We start from the raw sequence: 16,918 nt of genomic DNA, 5'->3' as shown, positions 1-16,918 counted from the left end.
GGCCGTGGGTGTGAGCGGGGCCGTGGGTGTGAGCGGGGCCGTGGGTGGCGGTGGGGCCGTGGGTGTGAGCAGGGGCCGTGGGTGTGAGCAGGGGCCGTGGGTGGCAGCGGGGCGGTGGGTGTGAGCGGGGCTGTGGGTGGCGGCGGGGCGGTGGGTGTGAAGAGGGCCATGGGTGTGAGCGGGGCGGTGGGTGTGAGTGGCGGGGTGAGGTGTGAGCGGTGGCTGTGGTGTTAGGTAATGGAGTTTTTCAGGGAGCTTTTCAGCAGCCAGCTTCTCTCCTAATGGTGTGTGCCTAAGCTGATGACAAAAGGATGAGCCCTTATTATCTGGATGTTTATCTTGTTGGCCAAGAGGCGGCCTTGTGTTACTGTTACTTGATGTGTGCGTGCGGACACGCAGCTGTGACTTCAAAGCTGTCTGCATAGACAGTGTTTTCCCTTCGTTAATCAACAGAAGGGTAGGTGTATGCCCAAAAAAGTGGAGGTTTTTTTGTTTTACTGTTCAGGACACTTGGTCCTCATGGTTAAAGGCACAGCTGATGGCGCGGCCCAGGTTGCCTCTGTGTTGTCCTCACTGACTTTACCCCCATGTGCCGGGGGGTGGGGGTGGGACGTCCTGGGCCGATGGTTAGCTGCTGGCCTGGAGAGTTGCTGTGAGAATTGTCCCGGGTCTCTCCCCACCAGGTTCTCAGACAGCTCCAGCAGGGCCTGGCGAAATGTTACTCTGTTGCATTTGAGAAAAGCGGAGCCGTGTCCGATGCCAAAATTACCCCCCACACTCTAAATTTCGTCAAGAAGTTGGTGAGCACGTTCGGGGTGGGCCTGGAGAACGTGTCCAACGTCTCGACCATGTTCTCCAGCGCGGCCTCCGAGTCTCTAGCCAGGCGGGCACAGGCCACCGCCCAGGACCCCGTCTTCCAGAAGCTGAAGGGTCAGTTCACAACCGGTGAGTCCTTTCCTGAACCCAGAGAAGGTTCCGTTCACTCTTCTTCCTCTGTCTTTTAACAATCAGCTAGTTGTTATTTCCTTGTTTCCGTGAGCATGGTCTCGGTGGAGCTTGCTGTTCTCCGTTTAAGATGCGGACTCCGATCACGAGGTCACGGTGACGCTCAGCAGCTTGAGGCTGCACAGCCTTCACTCCAGTGAAGGGTGAAGGAGTGGAGCCAGGCTCCACGTGAGGGGACGGCGGGTGTTAGGAAGAGGAGAGCTTCAGGCTGAACATACCCTCTCTCATCCCTCCCTCCGCTTGGTGTTTGTGGGAAAACGGAACGGTGGGAGGTGAGACAGGCTCAAAGGTACAGGGCTCAGTGTGACAAGTAGAGTTCAAACCTATAGTGGAGGGGCGCGTGGGTGGCTCAGTTGGTTGAGCGACTGCCTTCGGCTCAGGTCATGATCCCGGAGTCCCGGGATCGAGTCCCACATCAGGCTCCCGGCTCAGCGGGGAGCCTGCTTCTCCCTCTGACCCTCTTCCCTCTCATGCTGTTTCTCTCTCTCTCTCTCTCAAATAAATAAATAAAATCTTTAAAAAAAAAAAAAAAACCTATAGTGCATTCGGGTGGCAGAAAGACAAGGAGATTGTATCATAACCGGCCCCTGGTTTGGGTTCGTGCATTTTCTGAGACGCCCAGGAGAATGAACCTCAGCCCCAGCTCTGCGTGATCAGTGGCAGACCAGTCCAAGCTCCTTTGGCCTCAGTCTTTACCTGCCAGACAGGGGCCCTGGTTCCCGCAGCGTGAGCACACACAGGCCACCATGTCCCCTGCGTGCAGGCGATCCTGCCACCTGTGTCCCACCACCACCCCACTGACACAGGAGCCCAGGTGAGCCCCAGTTCTCAGAGCATCTCTCTGGCCGCCTGGGGAACTTCTGCAGGCCTTTATGTCTCGAATGTCAACCCCTGAGTGATCATCATGGGAAACAAGATTTGTCTGGTCAATTTTCCTGCTAAAAGAAACATTTTAGTTTAATTACTAAATTTCATAACTGCCTCCAGAACATTCTTTCTATACTGATACACTAAGTCGTAAAATAATGGTTCACATTGTTAATTGTTTAAAGTATCTTTTAAGTACTCTTATCACAGAGAACACAGCTAGAAATAAGTGCTGTGTAGACAAGGTTGAAATCCTGTAAAAGAAAATATTTATCCCGCTAATTGCAAAGGATGCTTTGCAACTACAGCCATGACTTTCTTTTGATCCATGTGAGATACAGCATGTCCTGCTGTCATTCTAGGCAGCCCCGGGGCCCCGGGTTTCCTTCCCTTATGGTGTGAGAGGGGCATTAAAGGTAACGCTGGACTCGCCTTAAGGTCAAGGGGCTTCCCCCAATGCACCCACACCTTGAAGAAGATGCTCTTTGAACAAAAAAATATGAGCCTCTCACACCTTTTTCCACTGAAGCGCTTCCATCATCTTCGATTTTTTTCTTTCTGACGTTCATATGACGTGTTTGGTCACTATTCCCTGAAAAAAGGAAAAGTCTGAGATGAATTTTATGGAAACTTTCCTATTTTACTCAAGGGAAATGATACTCAGTATGTCTTTATCTTAAAATGTCCACTCACTGGGGCACCTGGTGGCTCAGTTGGTTAAGCGACTGCCTTCGGCTCAGGTCATGACCCTGGAGTCCCGGGATCCAGTCCCACATCGGGCTCCCTGCTCAGCAGGGAGTCTGCTTCTCCCTCTGACCCTCTTCCCTCTCGTGCTCTCTATCTCTCATTCTCTCTCTCTCAAATAAATAAATAAAATCTTTAAAAAAAAAAGTCCACTCATTAAATCAAATATAGTCTGAGATAGAGAATTCAGAGTGAGACAAGTCATTTGGATTTTGGTATAAAAAAAAATACAAAACCAGAAACTCGAAGGAAGACCACTCTGAGGCTCTGACCTTCTTCCAGGCCTGGGCATTTCGTGCGTAACTCAGAGCTCTGCAGCCCCTCTGGTCCTCCATTTCCAGGAAGGACCAGCTCTGTGTTTCAGCACTGCGTTCTCGTCCACACAACAGAGGACAGTTACCCCACCTCCATCCTCGGGCAGCATCACTTCTGTTGGCTACTAACTCCCACCCCAGTAAGGAGGTGGCAGAAAGTTCAAAGACTGGACATCACATTTATCCCAGGGAATGAGGACTTAACATACATGCAGGAACTTGAACATGAATGTGGCAGCCATTTTATTTCCAAAAGCACCAAATTGAGAATGGATGAGCAAAGTGTGCCACATCCATACTCATGGAGTTACCCATCGATAGGGCAACTTGGATGAACCTCACATCATGCTGAGTGCAAAAAACCAATCTCGAAAGGACACCTACTGCATCGTCCTTACTTAGGAAACATTTGTAAAATAACGTCAGGATGGAGGTGGAGAATGGGTTAGTGGTGGCCAGGAGTGAGGGATTGAGGGCAGAGGTGGGTGTGGCCATAGGGCTAAGAGGGGGTGTCTGTGCTGATGGACAGTTGAGCACCTTGATTGCAGTGCTTCTGGGCGTGCCAAGGTTGGGCTGGCATTCAGATGGCCACGGCCCCTCTGGGCCGCCGTGTGGGTGTTGATGGGGCCTCCACCGGCCCCTGGTTCCATGTGCACGTTGTTGACCCCCCACTCCCTTTCCCTGCATTTGGCCCTGGCCCAGCCTGCTGCAGCCCTGGAGGGGGCGGTGGGGAGGAGGCAGTGAGGACAGGGGGCAGGAGTCTGTACCAGGCTCCCCCCACACCACCTGAGTCTGCAGAAGAGTGCCCGCAAGAGGCGCCACAGAGCCTTTCCGCTTGAGTGCAAGGGCCCCTGCCACGTCACAGATCCCGGCCCTTGTCAGCGAGAGGACCGTGGCTCCCACGGGCTCCATTTGCGACAGAGAAGGTTCGGCTTTTCCTGACCTTCGGGCTCCGGCAAGTTGGAGTAACTCAGAGCCCCTTTGACCCCTAGTGCTCGTCTGTGTGGAACTGGCACTTTTTTAAAGGAGGGCTTTTCAGTTTAATTGACCTTTTAATATCGAGTGTCAGTAAAATCTGAGATATACAGCAATCAGGAGTATTTTAATTGCTTAAATGAAAAGGGCATGGTTTCCATTTTTGTCACTTCACTGCCTTGACTTAATTTCTTCTAATGAACTGATTTATAATTTAGTATTCGCCGGGATTGGTTTCTTTCTCCTTTAGCCTCAAATTAATTGCGGTGTTGGCTTTTGGCACAGGGCTGTGGTTCCCCGGTGTGAGGCTTGCTGTCAGGCGGGGCTGCCGGTGGGCGGAGGGTGGTGATCTTCAGGGCTGGCCCAGCGGGCTCCGGGGCCCCTCGGAGGGCTCCATGGGACCTGTGGTGACTGGGGGTGAGGCTTCCTGTTGGCGGTTCACCCCTTCCCTCCTCCAGTCTCAGGGTCGGCAGACCAGTCACTCAGGCTTCAACTTACGCATTGAAGAGCTACAGGGACTGAGATGTTCTTTGCTCCAGGTTAGATGTAAAATAAAACATGCCTGTTTCCTACCTGGGAGGCTCTTGAGCATGGTCTTGTAGTGAATTCCAGATAGCCCAGATGATTAAAACTGTTTTTAATTATATTTTATTTTTTATTTCGAAGATTTTGACTTCAGTGTTCCAGGATCCATGAAGCTTCACAATCTTATTTCTAAGTTGAAAAAGTGGATCAAAATCCTGGAGGCTAAAACCAAGCAGCTTCCAAAGTTCTTCCTCATAGAAGAGAAGTGCCGGTTTTTGAGCAATTTCTCAGCACAGACAGCTGAAGTAGAAATTCCAGGGGAGTTTCTGATGCCCAAGCCGACCCATTATTACATCAAGATTGCTCGGTGAGTGAGCCCAGCGTGGCGGTTAGTCACTAACACACACTACCCCGGGCAAGCCTGCTGCGGGACAGATCTCAGGGCAGACCTCATGCAGCAGTCCAGGCTCATTCCCTCCCCTGTGCTCTCCTTGCCCCTGAAATGGGAGAACGGGAGATTGTGCTCGGATTTCAGGAATCAGGTACTTGAAGGGTCTGGCCTGACGGGTGAAATGTCTTGAGTCAAGTTTGTGTTTCTTTTGCTTCTAAAAGAACCTTTTCTGAATCCCCATGGAATTGGACAATAGAAAGTCACCCAGTCCATAAAACTCCTAAAGCTCAGTATTCAAAACAGAATTGGACAATTGTAAGATTTATTAGAGTAGATGTTATATCTTACTGTAAATGGCAGAAGTGCTGTTAACAAATGGTCATAATCACACCCAGAAGTCTGCTTCCTCGTGCATCCAGAATCGAGTTTCCTGGTCCTCCAGACGTGACTCCCCTCTGGCCAGCCCTCCCTGCTCCCTGGCCCACGGGAGGGAGGTGAGGGCGAGGGTGTGTAGTCCTCACGCTCGCTCCCCGGGCACCTGTCCACCCCCCCCCCAGCTCTGTAGCTGGGGTTCTCAGAGCCAGTCGGCAGCTCTCCTTGAGCTCCTGAAGAGGGACCCTGTGGCTGATCGTTTTAAAACTACAGCATCCTCTTCTCTTCCTGCATTTTCCCTCTGCCGAGGGGTCTCCCCCGCGTCATAGAAGAGTGTCGCGCCGTTCATACCTTGTCAGAGTGGTGGCTCTACCTGCGGGAGTCTGGCCGCAACAACTCCGGATGCCGTGCTCATAAAGTTCCCTTTTCTTCTCAAAGAAAAGGACTGGAAATTGAGGGCTCGGGGAGCTGGTGTTTCATTGTGTGCCTGCTTGGGTAGGTTTATGCCCAGGGTGGAGATCGTGCAGAAGCACAACACCGCAGCCCGGAGACTCTACATCCGCGGCCACAACGGCAAGATCTACCCGTACCTCGTCATGAATGACGCCTGCCTGACCGAGTCCCGGCGAGAGGAGCGTGTGCTGCAGCTGCTCCGGCTGCTGAACCCCTGTCTGGAGAAGAGGAAGGAAACCACAAAGAGGCACTTATTTTTCACAGGTAGGAGAGGTGCCCTTTGGGGCACACGGCCGCTCCCATCAGCCTTTGCGGGTTTTCACGTGTGCTGTCTCCTGGGAGCTGAGAGTGCCCCGACACACACCAAGCAGGGAAGGTTCTGGAATGAGGGCCCTGCTCCCAGAAGAAGCTGCTCCCCAGCCTTTAGGCCCCTCGCTGCTAGACAAGTGTCTCATGAGTATTGGTTTGGCGAAGGGGCTGCTGTGTCTGCGCCCACGGCTGTTTGTCTCTGCCCGGGAGTCCGTCCATGCTCTGGTGAAACGTGGGCTCAGCACAGGCCGTGGTGTGAGCGTGGTGTGAGCGTGGTGTGAGCGTGCTGACGGGAGGTCTCCGAACGACTCCTGGAGCTTACACTGCACCGCGTGGCCACGGCCGGAACGTGCCTCCCCAGCGGGAAATGCAGCGCGAGGGAGAGTCAAGAAGCCCCATGAAGGCTGTAGAAATCTTGGTCACATGGCGACCAGCAGCCTCTGAGTAAGGGGTTTCCGTACCAACTTGTGGGTGATTTGTGAGTGACCCATTTCTGTCTGTGACGGGGGCAGAGGTGCACTGTCATTCCATTCAGAGAAGAGAACCGGTTAAAACAGTTTAGCACCTAATCTCTGAGGTTAGGAGCCCATTGCAGTGCACGTTACCTAGTCCCGTATGGAGCTTTCTTCTGACCACTAAGATTCCAACCCATTTTGACCTAAAATCTCTTACCCTTAAGTTTAACATCCCCAAAGTAAGAAGTAGATCTCAAAAAGAAGTCCATAGGAAACTGTATGCGTATTAACATGTATGTAATGAGATTTATAGTGTGGATCACATCTGGGGGTAATAGGTGGTTCTTTGCTTTCTCCAAAGAAACCCTTGGTCGGCATCAAACGACAGTTCAAACAGGTGCCCTCGAGTCACTGTGGAATTTCCCGATGGAGTGAAGACTTGCAGCAAGCTAGTACTTGGGCTTTAATGGACATTAGGCCGAATCCACTTTAGGCCCATTAGAAGTCAGAATCACGCGTGAACGTGTGTGTGTGTGTGTGTGTGTGTGTACCCACCACACTGACACCCATCGCGGGTGCAGCTGGTCATAGTGGCCTAAGGACAGGCTGGTGCTGGCACAGGGACTCCACAGCTTCCGCTGCACCACTCAGCAGCACCCAGGCAGCTTGCTGCTGTGACCCCGTGCTGGACAAGCTTGATTTTGCTACCTTCTTTGCTATCTTCAGGAAATTTCTCAGCTGTCTACAAAATATTTTCAACAAAATGTCTTCAGGGGCACCTGGCTGGCTCAGTCGGTAGAGCACGTGACTCTTGATCTTGGAGTCATGAGTTCAAGCCCCATGTTGGGCATAGAGCTTACTTAAAAAAAAGTCTTAGTAATATTACCTTGAGCTAATATCTTTAAAGTATTATTTAGTCTACCAGCAGCCCTATGGGGTACATGTTATACTTTTATTTACGGATGAAGAAACTGAAGTTCATAGACGTCCAGTGACCATTCCCGAGGTCACATCACTGGGAAAACAGACTTGGGATGTGAGTGTGGGCTGTCTGGCTCCAGGGCGGGCACGCCCAGCACTTTCTGATTAAGTGCAGTCCCAGTGGAGGTTATCAGCATGTGAGGTGAACCACTTCAGAAAAGGCATGTCCAGTGCGAGAGTGGTCATCGGGGGTCCCAAATGTGCCTCGCTCTCAGTACAGCTCCACAAAGTAACTGGGTGGAACAATCAGATTCACTCTGGGAGCTTCCCGTCGCTGAACTACAGAACACAGGAGAGGAGTGGAGCGTTTTCCTAATTTCTCCAAGATGGGGGCCACCCATCCCGATGCTGGAAGGCAGGTTAAGGTAACCGCACTCGATGGGCACCTTGGAGCGAGGGGGAAGATTGAACTCTGCTGATAGAACCCCGGTGAAGGAGGGCCTCTAAAGAGTGAACCGTTGGCAGAGTCTCCAGGTTTTATTTTTGAAGATTGCTTTTTAAAGAATTTCTGTTCCCCTGTGTCTTAATCACCCAGGAGGTCGGGCTTCCTGCCACGTGCCGAGTTAGGACGCGGTGTGTGACTTCCAGCTTGCCCCCGTCCTCTGCTCACCAAGGGCTGAGTGAGCTGCTCCGGGGACGTCCCTGGAAGTGGGGTCGAGCGCTGCCCGGGCGCGTTCTCTCGGTCTGCTCCCATTGCCTTCTCCTTTCTCCCCAGTTCCACGTGTGGTGGCGGTATCCCCACAGATGCGCCTCGTGGAGGACAACCCCTCTTCTCTTTCCCTCGTGGAGATTTACAAGCAGCGCTGTGCCAAGAAGGGCATTGAGCACGACAACCCCATCTCCCGGTACTATGACAGACTGGCCACAGTGCAGGCGCGCGGGACCCAAGCCAGCCACCAGGTACCGAATCGGGATGGTCGGGAGCGCGAGCTGCCACCTGCGGCCTTGCGGGCAGCCCAGAGGTACCTTTTTCCCTCCTTGGCCTTGTGAGGTGGTAGAAATTAGGTGGCCATGGACCCTAATGAAATGACGTTTGCTGCAGAGTAACTTCAGGGGAAACTCATTTGGCAGCCAAACTTGGTCTAAGGGACATGAGGCTACTTACCCACTTAATAGTCCGTTCATCTGGTTCGCTGCCGGGGTGTTAGGGACACACGGTGTCAGTGCTGCACTTTCTAAGTACAGAAAGCAGTGAGCGCTGAGACATGTCGGCCCAGCTTTGTCGGGAGGTGAAACTCGCGTGGGAGGGAGCATGGCGCCTGCCACAGGAGGTCTGGATGGAGGGCCCTCCCCGCCTGCAGGTTCCTGCCCTTGGCAGGAAGTAGGGGAGGTGTGGGGTCCGGATGAGGAGGTTTTGTACGGGATTGTGTGCATCACCAAGAGGCAGCTCTCCTGGTCTGCTTCCCAGACGCCACTGTGGTCATTCCTGTGCCTCCCGAGAGGGCCTCACAGTTTCTGGGCGAGATACCATGGAGTTGGAAGCTGTGTCCTTGTCTCCACCCGTCCGGGTCTAGCTGGCCCAGTGGGACTCCACGCACACGGTCTCTAAGCTTAACCATCCATCACCTTCATCAGTCACACAGCCATTTATAAAACACTAGGGGATCCTCATGTCAGCATTTCAGTTAGTCCGAGACCTGGGAGACTTCGTTTTTATCAAGATGGAGCCCACAAGGTGCTGGTCTTGCCCATCTAGGCAGGGTTCAGGGCACAGACAGGGCCTGAGGCAGTCCAGGCCTTGGGGTCTGGTGCAGCCTCCTGCCTGCGTGCAGTCCCTCTGTGGACAGAGCTTGTGGCCTCCCTTGGGAGCTGGTGTCTTGGCTTCATCAGGTCACAGGCCACTGCCTGGTCACTCTGTGGACCAAGGACAGTTCTGACGTGTTTGTGGGAGATGAATGGATTGTATTCTTCAGGCTGCATTTGCCTTTGACAGTGTGGAAACTGATGACCTCCATCTGCAAATATTTGCTGACATGAGGATCCCCTAGTGTTTTATAATCGGCTCTGTGACTGATGAAGGTGATGGTTGGTTCAGCTTAGAGACCGCGTGGGGTCCTGGCGGGCCAGCTAGAGATGCTGACAACAGCACGAAACAAGCCAGCGTCATGGCCCCTTCTTACTCTTTGTACCCTTGCTTGTTTCCTTACTAACTCTGCTTCTTCATCCTTTGCTCTTTTTCAAATATCTTTATTGAGACATCATTTACTTGCCAGAAAATTCACCCTTTAAAATGTACAGTTGAGGAGTCCCTGAGTGGCTCAGTTGGTTAAGCATCCAGCTCTTGCTTTCGGCTCAGGTCATGATCTCAGGGTTGAGAGATCAAGCCCCACATCAGGCTCCATGCTGGGCGTGGAGCCTGCTTAAGAGTCTGTCTCTCCTTTTCCACCCCCCCAAATACAATAAAATAAAATGTACAATGCAGCATTTTCAGCATATTCACAGAGTTGTGCAGTTGACACCACCCCAGGGGCACCTGGCTGTCTCCGTCAGTAGAGCATGTGACTCTTGAGCTCAGGGTCAGGAGTTCAAGCCCCACATTGGGCGTGGAGCTTACTTAAGAAAAAAAAAATTAAAACATTTCAGCACCCCAGAAAGAAGCCTCATACCCATTAACTATACTCTCTATTCCCCTCTGCCCCCTGACATTGGAAACCACGAATCTTTTCTGTCTCGTGAATGTGCTTATTCTTCGTTATCATATGAAAGGAATCCTACAATATGTGCTCTTTTGTGGCTTGCTTTCACTTAGCATAATGTTTTCCTGGTTTACCCATTTTATAGCATGTATCAGTAGTCTGTTCCTTTTTATTGCTTAATAATATTCCCTTGTGTGACTATACCACATTTAATTTATCTGTTTGTCAGTTGGTGGGCTTTTGGATTATTTATACTTTTTGACTTATGACCAGTGCTAATGACGATGAACATTCATGTATGTTTCTGTGTGGACGTATGTTTTCATTTCTCTTGGACATATACCTAGGAGTAGAATTGATGGGTCACATGGTAAGTTTTATGTTTAACATTACATCGACTGCCAAACTGTTTTCCCAGGGGATTGCAGTGTATAAGGGTTCTCTTTTCTCTGCATTCTTGCCAGTAGTTACTGCTCTTTTGGGTTATAGTCATTCTCATTCATTTTGGTTGATAACAAGTGATATTGAGCAGCTTTTCATGTGCTAATTGGCTATTTGCATATTTTATTTGGAGAAATGTCTATTCAGGTCCTTTGCTCATTTTTAAATTATATGATTTGTCTTTCTATTATTGACTCTAAGAATTCTTTGTATGTTCTGGATGTAAGTGATTTCACTTTATTTACTGTGTATTGGCTATGTTTTCCTCTTCTTTTTTCTCACGATTTTTTGTTGAAAAATTGGTATTTTTAATAATAGGTGACAACTCCAGAAATCAGATAATTTTCCCCAAGGCTTGTAATTGTTGCTGTTTGTTTAGTGACTTTCCTGGACTAATTTGTAAAGTCTATGTTTTTGTCATGTGCAGCCACTGAAATCTCTGCCCAGCTAGCTAATGATTTGACAGAGATTTTGTTAAATTCCTTGAAGCAGTAAGTCTTCCCCCTTTTTGAGGGCCTCTGTTTGTGTGGTGGGGGGGTGCCTTCAACATGTCCAAGTTAATTTACATCTCTGCCTTAGCTTTCACTTCCTGTTTATGTAGTCTCACGGTCAACGACATGTGAGAGCATAGGGCTTTCTGAGGTTTCTCATGAGCATATAAGTGATCTTCTAGATTTGTAGGAATATTTTGAAGCTTTTCAAAGCCTCTTGTGGTCGTCTCATTCCCTAGCTCTTCCTCTTGTTTGCCCTCATCTTTTGTGCTCCAGCTGGTGTCGCTGCCTCGGGCATCTACAGCATTAAATGGTTGTCAGTGATTGTTTTTAGCAAGTGCCCTTCAATTGAAATAGGATGCTCCTCACTGACTGAACTCTGAGTTCAGTCCAACAGACAAGCCCAGTGAATGGGGCTTTTTTCAGGAAGCTGCCAGTTAAATAGTGATAATTTTCTGGAGATGAGGTTTGCGGGGGCTCACTAAACACATTCGCCCATGCCAGTGGATGTTAGGCTGCCGGTTTCTACAGCTGCCATGGTTGCAAAGTTGTTGCTTTTCAAGGCCAGTGTGGAGATGGGTAAAAGGGGATGGGAATAGTGTAATTAAAATACTGCTGCAACGCTCACTCTCACTAAGATTCAGCCTTTCTTGAATAAAAGCTACTCAGATTGTTGTAAGCCTTTAATTTCCAGAATTTAAAGTTTTCCAAAGTTTATATAAAAGTGTTTGTTTTTTTTTTAAGTTTATTTTTATGATTTGTGCTAGTGTTCTTAATGGTCTGCGTGGTTCTTGGTTGCTTAGGGCCTGCATTCTAGTGGCTTCTCAGAGCCCATGGGTAGAACTTAGCCCAGAACAGACCTTGTGCCTTTACCATTTGGTCTAACAAGAACTAAATTAACTCTAGTAAACTTTTTATTGAGACTGTCTCTGAATTTGTGGTGTTGAAATAGTCTTATAAGACTTCCAGCACAGAATTCAGTGTAAAATGTTGTATAACATCTGCTCTGCTTTGAGAAACTAGCTCCTTCAGTTTATAAGACTTTTGTTTTTAGGGGTCTTAGGTATGAAGTGTTGGTATCCAACTATTCGTTTGTTCTTTTTGTAAAGTGGTCTAGTTATATTCTGTAGTTAACAAGTTACAGTATTTGGATTTTATCTAAATTCTTGGTAAAACAAATACCACACATCGTGCAGCTAAGGCTTTTTTTCGATGGCTCTGTTGTTGCTTTAAGCATACAACGTGAGCCCTAGAAGAAAATTGACATCCCCATGTTTAGTCAAACGACATCACATATGTATTTGTCAACAGAATTCACTTTATTGGTGCCAAGTAAGTACAAAATTACAATTTGAGAGTTTTCCTTTGGAAAAAAAAAAAAAAAGTTCGAGGGAAGCTATGGTGGAGTGATATATCATTTCAGGTCCTTCGAGACATCCTCAAAGAAGTTCAGAGTAACATGGTGCCACGCAGCATGCTGAAAGAGTGGGCTCTGCACACGTTCCCCAATGCCACGGACTACTGGACGTTCCGGAAGATGTTCACCATCCAGCTCGCACTCATTGGTTTTGCAGAATTCGTCTTGCATTTGAATAGACTCAATCCCGAGATGTTACAGATCGCTCAGGTAATTGGGTGTCACCAGACAGAGCCTTTCCTTCAGCGTCTGCATCGTGCTGTGTGAGTTCTGAGACTGTCTCCTTCTGGTGTTTAGGACACTGGCAAACTGAATGTGGCCTACTTTCGGTTTGATATAAACGACGCAACCGGAGACTTGGATGCCAACCGCCCCGTCCCTTTCCGCCTCACCCCCAACATTTCCGAATTCCTGACCACCATCGGCGTCTCTGGCCCGTTGACGGCCTCCATGATTGCCGTGGCCCGGTGCTTCGCCCAGCCCAACTTCAAGGTAGGCCACGATGGCTGGCGCACTGCACGCGGGTCACTCGAACACCGCGCGGCCTGCAGGCTGCTGGTCGGCTAGTAAGGGGGGGAGAAAGCTTGTCGTTACTGTGCAATTCAAGCTGCTGCTTTTTGGAAAAAGCATTTCAAAATGTTGACTGTTTGAAAGCATTTAGGATGTTGAGGAACCAGTTTTACACAAAGGACTTGGAAGTCTCTATTGGATGATTTTCCCAACGATGACTGTTGCTTGTCGGTTTTGTTTACTTGGTTTCATAGCTGCCTTCCATTTTGTGTGTATGTAAATCTTTCCGCTATAAAAGGGCGGAAGACGGGCGCCTGGCTGGCTCTGTGAGTAGAGCGCGCGACCCTTGATCTCTGGGCAGCGAGTTCGAGCCCCATGCTGGGCGTAGAGATTACTTAAAAATAAAAGGGTGGAGGTGTGTCCGCAGGATGGCACCTGTCTTACTCATGCTGTGGTTTTGGGGCCAAAAGGGCTGTGACGTGCAGGGCACACCCTGGAGTCCCAGGTGGGAGACGCGACGGATGCCGTCGGCCACGGGAAGCCATGGGGTGGCTCTGTCGCGGTGACAGGCCAGGGGCCCCGCTGCCTTCCCCCAGCCGCCCGTCCCTGACTGCTGGGTGGCTTCCCGTCAGCTGCTCCGGGCGGTCGTACAGACGGGGAGCGAGGGCAGGGAAGGCGAGCGGCTGTCAGGGCTCAGGCCACTAGGGAGGGCAGACTGGGATTCGAATCCAGTTCACGCTGACTCCCAGCCTGTCTTCACCACCAGAGTAATTCTCTCCTCGCAACGGGGGACTGAACGCAGGTCACTTTTCTTTTAACTGGAGAGATCACTTGTGCCTCTTTTCTTTTTTCTTTTTTTGCATTGATGAGCTGTTTGTGTCGCAAGAGGCCTTCAGGTACCAGTTGCTTTCCGAAAGTGTTTACTCAGAGAAATTTTCAAATTATTAGCTAACTGCTTAACTGGGAGCACAGACTTTACATTATACACGTCTTGTGCTTTTCAGTGCTCGGTTGCACGTGTCCATCAGTGGGGAGTGCTTTTTGGGGAAAGCATAAGTATGAACATGAGTAAAAATAGCCCCGGGATTTCTCCGTGAGGAGCAGTCTGTGTTTTGATGCTGCGAGTTCACGGTCACCTACCTGCGGCATAAGGCTTGAAATAGGAAGTCCTCATGTAGACCGAAATGTTACACTCCCGGAAGCAATCATAGGGCAGTCCTTAGCTTGGCGTTTATTTGGAAACTTTAAAAAGAATGAAGGTGGTTCCTCATATTTCAAAGGCCTGTAACAACTTGGATGATGCCATGCGTTACTCTTTGTGTAGACAGTGCAGTGTAGACAGAAAAGAATCGGGCTGTCTCCAAACTCTGGACCCAAATTCCCTAACAGCCTAAATGTAGAGAATGCCTGTGTAGGTTGGCTAAAATGTAGACCATTTTGTATGGGAATCTCTTGTAAAAACACGTTTGGGAAGCTCTATTACTATGCCCTGTATATAAATGGGGAAACTGAGGCACAGGGGGCTCAGTAACTCTCCCAAGGCCGCCCAGGCCAGAAGTGGTAGAGCTGGGGCTGGAACCCAGAGTCTGTGCTGTGGCCACACGGAGGCCCAGGGTGGCTCTCCTTGGCCCGAGAAACAGGTCGTGTGACAGCCACGTGCCTTGCGTCCTTGATTCCTTCCTATCTCAGCCCAAATGTGACCTCGTCACCAGCAAACCCCCCCCCCCGCCCCCTCCCGCCCAGAACCGCTCCGAGCCCGGCTCACCTGCTGTTTCTGCTCAGTGCCCATCACCACAGGGCATGTCGGGCATGTCTTTGTCAGGAGCAAAGCCCCCTAAGGGCAAGGGGCTGTTGGTGTTTCTGTTTTGTGTACTCTTGGCTGCAGTGCCAGGAACAGGCCCTCGACAGGTGCTCAGATGTGTGGAGTGAAACAGACATTTGACACCAGGAAGCAGTGTGTCAGGAGCAGGTGCCATGGGACACGTGTGCCCTGCTCAGACCAAAATGCTGTGCCTTGTGGCCACTGCTGGACCCCAGGCGGCTTCCCTGGTGCATCAACGAGGCCCTGGGCACCGTGGCTCGCCGTGGCCAGGCCCAGCCTCATTAGGAAGCCGCCCCTCCGGGTTGCGCTTGGTTCAGCCGGCACCATTTTCTTCTCTCTTCTTGCAGGTGGACGGCATTCTGAAAACGGTGCTTCGGGACGAGATCATCGCTTGGCACAAAAAAACACAGGAGGACACCTCCTCTCCGCTCTCGGCCGCTGGGCAGCCTGAGAACATGGACAGCCAGCAGCTGGTCTCCCTGGTGCAGAAGGCGGTCACGGCCATCATGACCCGCCTGCACAACCTGGCCCAGTTTGAAGGCGGGGAGAGCAAAGTGAACACGCTGGTGGCTGCTGCCAACAGCCTGGACAACCTGTGCCGCATGGACCCCGCCTGGCACCCGTGGCTGTGAGGCGCCTCTCGGCCTGGGGCCCGCAGCGGGAGCGGGAGACGTGGCCCCAGGGGCGCTGCCCGCCCGGGACGGGGGCCAGGCCGTCAGCAAGGGCAGAGCGGAGACGTCCGAGCTTCTGCGGTCCCCTTCTAGAAACCAGGATTCCCTGGCCCGGAATTTCTTCGTGAATTTTTCATCGTGTTTCTCCCTCTGTGAATGTACAGCGTGATCTGTAGAAGATGGTTCTCTAATCGTTTTTAACTCAGAAGTAACGCCTCACAGGAGCTTTGTGTTTTTGTACAGACTTTGTAACAAGTGTACAGAAAACCCACTTTGTTAGAGAAACAGGAAATTATGAACAAATTGTGCTGGCTTTTCTCTAAGCACAAACTTCTATGCTGTGTGGAACCGGCTCTGGGATCTCTGAGCGGCTGACGCGGCTCAGCAAGGCCTCCTCCGGCCCGCGGGAACGCCTGTGCTGTGCGTGGGGTCCAGATTCCACCGGGAGAGCGTGAGCGCTGGGAGCAGCAGGGGCATGGGACGCTTTTCATCGTCGGGTTCTTGGGCGCCTTCGAGACATTTACTATCATTGTACTTGGAAAAACACTTTTCTCCTGCCTAATTTAAAAAGAAAACAGCCACAGAAATTTGTCGGTTCACTCCAGTCTGTTATGTTCACATTTTTATAAATAGGAACATTGAGAATGTTCTATCTAAATTTGTACAGTGTGATTTTTTTAGAATAAATATTTTATAAAAGGACGTGTCATCCCTTATGTGTGTGGAAATGCTTGTTTCTGTGAGGTGTTCCCTCAGCCCCTCGGGGAACCAAGCCCCGGGGCCGACAGGGGCCACACTCGGTGGTTCTCTGGTGACAAGCAGATGACACCTGGGAGGGGTCTCAGCTTGGAACTCCTGCGATGGTGACAAGGAAGGCCGGTTCCGACTCTGACGGTATGAAACATGCCCTCGAATCTGGTCCCTTGGACTTGATTTCCCCACCTCGGGGCTGCTGCCGGGTCACCTGTGTGCATGGGGCGGGGGGTACGGCAGGCCTCCTCCATCCTGCGGGTGGAGTGGACAAGGCAGAAGAGCCTGCCCTGGAGGACATGGGGGAGGGGGGGTTCCCGAGCACAAGGCGTTGTGTCCGAGGATGAGAAGTGGGATGGGGCTTTGGCCCACGTTGTAAAACTAGGATTCTGAATTTAAAAGGACTCACTCCACTGGGAGGCACTCCCGTCTGCTGCGAGGAGGACGCCTTCCCACCACTCAGGGCCTGCCCGGCAAGACCCCTTTCAGGGCGGGGACTCAGAGCCCTTCCCAGGCCTTGCCTTTGTCCCTCGTTGTGCCCCCAGTGCCCCAGGCCAGCACGGGGGGAAGCCTGCAGCTGATGTCATGCAGTGTCCCCACAAAGTCCAGGCCAAGGGGTGTAACCAGATGTGCCCGAAGAAGCAGAGGCGACCAAGGGAGGTGACCACCCTACGGGATGGGGGTAGGGTGGCGTCCCGGTCTGTGCCTGGGAAGCCGGGGCGATGGCTGCGGGTGACCACAAGGTGGGGCTGCTGCACGGGTCACCGGTCCTGGGAGGCAGGTGGTCCC

General features: G+C 51.2%; 1 protein-coding gene across 11 annotated transcripts in view; it reads left to right on the top strand.

Annotated features, from left to right (window-relative positions):
- TRRAP (transformation/transcription domain associated protein) overlaps positions 1-16,081 on the top strand; it is a 113,433-nt gene extending 97,352 nt beyond the window's left edge. For all 11 annotated transcript variants that reach the window (XM_025863829.2, XM_073886362.1, XM_073886363.1 and 8 more), the window contains 7 exons: positions 684-945; positions 4,572-4,797; positions 5,693-5,910; positions 8,107-8,291; positions 12,383-12,586; positions 12,674-12,868; positions 15,056-16,081. In XM_025863829.2, coding sequence (XP_025719614.1) covers positions 684-945; positions 4,572-4,797; positions 5,693-5,910; positions 8,107-8,291; positions 12,383-12,586; positions 12,674-12,868; positions 15,056-15,340 — 1,575 coding nt within the window. In that variant the 3' untranslated portion in view covers positions 15,341-16,081. The remainder of the gene's footprint in view (positions 1-683; positions 946-4,571; positions 4,798-5,692; positions 5,911-8,106; positions 8,292-12,382; positions 12,587-12,673; positions 12,869-15,055) is intronic.
- The last annotated feature ends 837 nt before the right edge of the window (positions 16,082-16,918 follow it).

Source organism: Callorhinus ursinus, unplaced genomic scaffold (genome assembly GCF_003265705.2).
Source record: "Callorhinus ursinus isolate GAN/ISIS: 27379988/994484 unplaced genomic scaffold, GSC_fseal_2.0 scaffold70, whole genome shotgun sequence".
Classification (NCBI taxonomy): domain Eukaryota; kingdom Metazoa; phylum Chordata; class Mammalia; order Carnivora; family Otariidae; genus Callorhinus; species Callorhinus ursinus.
Note: the sequence above shows the minus strand (reverse complement) of the source record. Positions and strands in the feature narration are given on the sequence as shown.